Genomic DNA, 5,530 nt, shown 5'->3' on the forward strand with positions numbered 1-5,530 from the left:
ATGGGATTCACCAGGGAATTCATGGAGGTGCAGGCCCACGGCAACACAAAGTTGCACGTGATCCACACCAACGACTTGCACAAGGCGGCGACCACCATTGAGCAGTATGAGCGACACCTCCAGTTCGAGCGCCACAAGATCGTCGGAGTTGATGTGAAGTACACCAACGACCATGGCGAAGATCAGAAACCCGCCCTTGTCCAGCTCTCCGTCGGCAAGGATCATCCGATGCTGCTCTTCCAACTGAGCGCGGCCGACAAGAACTGCACCAAGTTTGACAACTTCCTCGCGGACCCCAGGTACACGTTTGTTTGCTTCTCCATCGACGGCCACATAGAGATGCTCGGCCGCGTCGGACTGGAGATCGCCCACTTCGTCGACATCCAGAAGGAATGGAGGGTGCCTACAGCTACCAAGCCTCTGGACTCCCTTGGGGACGTCTCAGGCATCCTTGTCCACGACGTAGAGCTCACCAATGCAGAACGCAGCCGCTGGGCGTGCATGCCCGTGTCCATGAGGCACATCGAGTACGCGGCAAAGGACGCTTACGCTGCGTACGAGATATGGAGCCGCCTCACCATCATCCAGGAAGGTCTTCGCCGGGCAAAACTCGACAAGGAGCAGACCAGGAAGCGCGCTAGGTCCTGTGGCGACTACGACTACTGAAGCAGGTGGTCCCGGTCAACAAAAGTATCTAGAACATTGCTCATGCCATTCTAGATTTCTCATTAGATTTGCTTTCCCTCAAGACTGTCGTTTGCTTGTTATAAATTTAGGTTTGCTTGTGTCGCAGTTAACCTTGTAGTTTGCTTGCAGTTTACATGTCTTTTGCACAAGCTTATTTCCAGTGCACCACAATAGGCACTTATGTGCCTATGTGCCTCTGATACCAAGGGGACCGTGCATAACTTGGCTTCATGTCCTTTTACGCAACATTCTAGACGTCAACCAAAAGATTCACCTTCTCTCTGATATGTTCATTAATGAGGCCTAATGCCTTCGAAAACACATGGAGCTCATAGTCCATGCCCCCTGCGATGAAAATGTGTCAGTGAAAGCTTCTTTAAAGCAGAGGCACACCTTCACGTCCTTGCATCACGATCCTTTTCGCGTCCGTACCTCCCTTAGAATCACGTCTCCGTGCCTCCAGTTAGTTACGTGCATGCCTCTACATCGGGTAAAACCATACCTCTACGTAACATGTTAAGAAAGTTGCTGACAACAAAAACATCAGCAAACTGAGCATTACGTCCACCCCACTGGCACTAAACGTGACATCATCGAAAACGCAGAGGCAGGAGCGTGCCTTACGACCAGCTTCCGACGTATCGGGTCTGTGAAGATTTGCTTCCTTCTTAATATGGGACGTGACTATCGCAAAGGCAAAGGCTCCATCCTTCACCTCCGTGCCTCGACAAGAACGACGATCGTGCTTGTAACAGTAAAGTGTATAGATGATACATTAAGGAGACATTAGGGACCACCTTGCACCTATTTCATACGTGACCGTGCCCGTTCCGTCGGCACATACATGCCTCTCACAAAAGTAATTGCCGTTCCTCTGCCACACAACATATAAGTGAAACACAATTCTTTCTACACTTATAAAACCCAGAATGTCCTGGATAAATGTCGAATCCCATCTTGCGGTAAAACCATGCAAGACGGTGCTTCTCAGAAGCACATCTGTGGCTTTTTTGTGCATGTTGTTGAGTGCCTCTCTAGAATCTAACCATGTTGAAACCATATTCAAATCTAACCACACTGAAATCTCTAGAATCAAATATGTGCCCTAGTTGAGACCTTTATTTTGTACTTGAAACTGCAATCTATAATAAAACAATACAGTGTAGTAAAACATACGCCTTCCGACCCAAATATGGTACTTGAAACTGCAATTTGTAATAAAACATACACCTTCCATCACAAATTAATTCGCTCAACCCTGTACTAACCAGTACAATGTGAATTGTACTGCAAAGTTGACACATTTATTTTGGGACGGGGTAGTACTACTACTTAATAACAAAACACGATTGCTTGACATGGAAACAAAACTGTCTCTGTTCTGACATCGACGATTGCTTGACATTGTTCAACCTTTACAGACACACAAAACATGAAAAGCATAAAAACCATGGAAAAGCAAACATCTACCAACAAAACTACACTACTCCCCGTCGTCGGAGATGTCCACTATCTCCATTCTGACATGGACGTCATTCGCCTCCGCCTCTTGCTCCGCATCCAGCTCGTCGAAGAGCACATCGGTCTTCGCATGTTCTTCCCGGAGGAAGTGCCGGTTGGACTCCACATACGCCTCATCTTGGATGGACTCCAGGATAGCGGTCTGCTCCGCCATCAAGGCCGACTCACCGAGATAGAACTCCGCCTCATCTTCCTCGTCACCCCACTCCTCGTCGTCCTCGTCTTCCTCGTCACCAGCCTCCTCCTCGTCCTCGTCCACGCCTTCCTCGTCATCCTCGTCCAAGACTTCGTCGATGTCCTCGTCATCCTCGTCCAAGCATTCCTCGTCATCCTCGTCCACGCCTTCCTTGTCGTCCTCGTCCACACCTTCCTCGTCCTCCTCCTCATCCTCGTCCATGCCTTCCTCGTCGTCCTCGTCATCCTCGTCCACGCCTTCCTCGTCGTCCTCCTCATCCTTGTCACCCCCTCCTCTTCCTCCATCACATCTCCCCACACTGGATCACCCCATCCTCTTCCTCCATCACATCTCCCCCACTGGATCAACTCCCTGCATGAGCTCCGATGCATCCACCTCCACTTCCTCCGGCCCCGGCGAGTCCGGAGACATGCCCGCTGCGACCCGAGCGGCGCGCCTCGAACGGATGTCCTCCTGCAACTGAAAGCGACGCTCGGGAGTAAACATCGCATAAGTAGTTATCTTGTGCCGAACCATGGCGGGGAACGTCACAAACGAAAAGAGGAAGATAGGTGATTTCCTAAGATTGCCTTCGAAAGAGGGAGAAGCACGATGATGTCTAGTGGTGGCGGACGCCGCTCGGCTTAAATAACTGCTTCTTGACCTCGGGCGATGAGCCGGAACGGTCACACGCGGCGTTCACTTCACCGACGGATGAGACGGTCGTCGGCCCTTTTGGATTCCGCAGCGCCGACACGTGGCATTCACTCTATTAAATACCTCCACCTCCTCCAGAGCAGCGTCACCGGAGGAAACGCATGTCTCACCCTTGGGTTTCCGGAGCGGCGTTCACACCGAATACGAGGAGACACCCGTCGAACGGTGGGGTTTCTGCAATCAACACACGAATGTGACTTTGTGTAACGCATAACCGTGCCTCTACTGACTTCATAGTTGTGCCTTTCAGTGCGAACGATTAAACAGAATCATTTGGAACACCAAGACAAACTAACGTCACTCTACACAATGCGAAGCCGTGCCTTCCTGGGACCCATAACCGTGCGAAGAAGATACCACACCAGCGTCTCTCGAATAGGCCATTCTGTGCTTCACGGAGTAAACAGTGGGTATTCACATCTGAACCAATTTCGCTGGGTCTCCCCAATTAAAGAACCTTTGTGCGCTGAACGACGGTGCCTCTCCGTCTGATTGAGTCGACGGAATCATTCGGAACACAAACACATGGGAGCATGACTCTATATTATAGGGCAGCATGCCTTTTAGTGCTTCACGCCCGTGCATGTGACCCTTAACACTGCCACGAACGTCCACGCCATCGTCAGTGCACAAGTCATGTCGCTACCAGGTACAGAACCGTACCTGTAGTCACTTCACGCCCGTGCTTCTAATAAAAGAAGCGCCACGCAACTCAGCACAGAGCCGTGGCTTTTAAAAACAAGGAAATTACGCTTTTAAACTCCTCGACTCTCGAACCGGCCACTCGAAAAGTAAACATTTAGCGTTAACATCTAAACCCATTCCACTTTGTTTCAACAATAAACTTACAAAACATGACTCCCCGACAGACCCAACCATGCCCTCATGGAATTCATGTCCGTGCCTCTTCTTATGAACGAGTCAACGTAATCATTTCGAACACAAATACAGGCGAACGAGACTCTACATAAAACCACGCCATCTGGAACACCAAGACAAACTAACGTCACTCTACACAATACCACGCCGTGCCTTCCTGGGACCCATGACCGTGCAAAGAATATACCACACCAGCGTCTCTCAAATAGGCCATTCCATGCCACACAGAGTAAATAGTGGGTGTTCACATCTGAACCAATTCCGTTGGGTCTCCCCAAGTAAAGAAAGAACCTGACGGTGCCTTTGTGCACTGAACGCCCGTGCCTCTCCGTCTGATCGAGTCGACGGAATCATTCAGAACACAAACACACAGGAAACTGACTCTATATTATACGGCAGCATGCCTTTTAGCGCTTCACGCCCGTGCCTGTGACCCTTAACACTGCCACGAACGTCCACGCCATCGTCAGTGCACAAGTTGTGTCGCTACCTCGTATAGAACCGTAGCTGTAGTCACTTCACGCCCGTGCTTCTAATAAAAGAAGCGCCACGCAACTCAGCACAGAGCCTTGGCTTTTAAAAACAAGGAAATTATGCTTTTAAACACCTCGACTCTTGAACCGGCCACTTGCAAAGTAACCATTTAGCGTTAACACCTACACCCATTCCGCTTTGTTTCAACAATAAACTTACGAAACGTGACTCTCCGACACACCCAACCAAGCCCTCATGGCATTCATGTCCGTGCCTCTTCTTCTGAGCGAGTCAACGGAATCATTTCGAACACAAATACAGGCGAACGTGACTCTACATAAAACCACGCCATATGGAACACCAAGACAATCTAACGTCACTCTACACAATACCATGCCGTGCCTTTAGACACCTCACGCCCGTGCTTCTAATAAAAGAAGCGCCACGCAACTCAGCACAGAGCCGTGCTTTTAAAAACAGGGAAATTACGCTTTTAAACACCTCGACTCTTGAACCGGCCACTCACAAAGTAAACATTTAGCGTTAACACCTAAACCCATCCTGCTTTGTTTCAATAATAAACTTACGAAACGTGACTCTCCGACAGACCCAACCATGCCCTGATGGCATTCATGTCCGTGCCTCTTCTACTGAACTAGTCAACGGGATCATTTCGAACACAAATACAGGCGAACGTGACTCTACATAAAACTACGCCATCTGGAACACCAAGACAAACTAACGTCACTCTACACAATAAAACGTCGTGCCTTCCAGGGACCCATGACCGTGCGAAGAACATACCACACCAGCGTCTCCCAAATAGGCCATTCCGTGCCTCATAGAGTAAACAGTGGGTGTTCACATCTGAACCAATTCCGGTGGGTCTCCCCAATTAAAGAAAGAACCTGACGGTGCCTTTGTGCGCTGAATGCCCGTGCCTCCCCGTCTGATCGAGTCGACGGAATCATTCGAAACTCAAACACACGGGAAAGTGACTCTATATTATACGGTAGCATGCCTTTTAGCGCTTCACGCCCGTGCCTGTGACCCTTAACACTGCCACGAACGTCCACG

The 5,530-nt window shown here is 49.7% G+C and overlaps 1 protein-coding gene across 1 annotated transcript; it reads left to right on the plus strand.

Annotated features, from left to right (window-relative positions):
• Positions 1 to 666, plus strand: LOC141033350 (uncharacterized). The gene has a single exon (XM_073506269.1). The coding sequence runs from the start codon at positions 1 to 3 to the stop codon at positions 664 to 666; it is 666 nt and encodes a 221-aa protein (XP_073362370.1).
• Positions 667 to 5,530: the final 4,864 nt, after the last annotated feature.

The sequence above is a fragment of the Aegilops tauschii genome, chromosome 1, assembly GCF_002575655.3.
Source record: "Aegilops tauschii subsp. strangulata cultivar AL8/78 chromosome 1, Aet v6.0, whole genome shotgun sequence".
NCBI lineage: Eukaryota > Viridiplantae > Streptophyta > Magnoliopsida > Poales > Poaceae > Aegilops > Aegilops tauschii.

What these genes read in the sequence shown, in the direction of transcription:
- LOC141033350 (XM_073506269.1), top strand. Translation starts at nt 1, where the DNA reads ATGGGATTCACCAGGGAATTCATGGAGGTGCAGGCCCACGGCAACACA.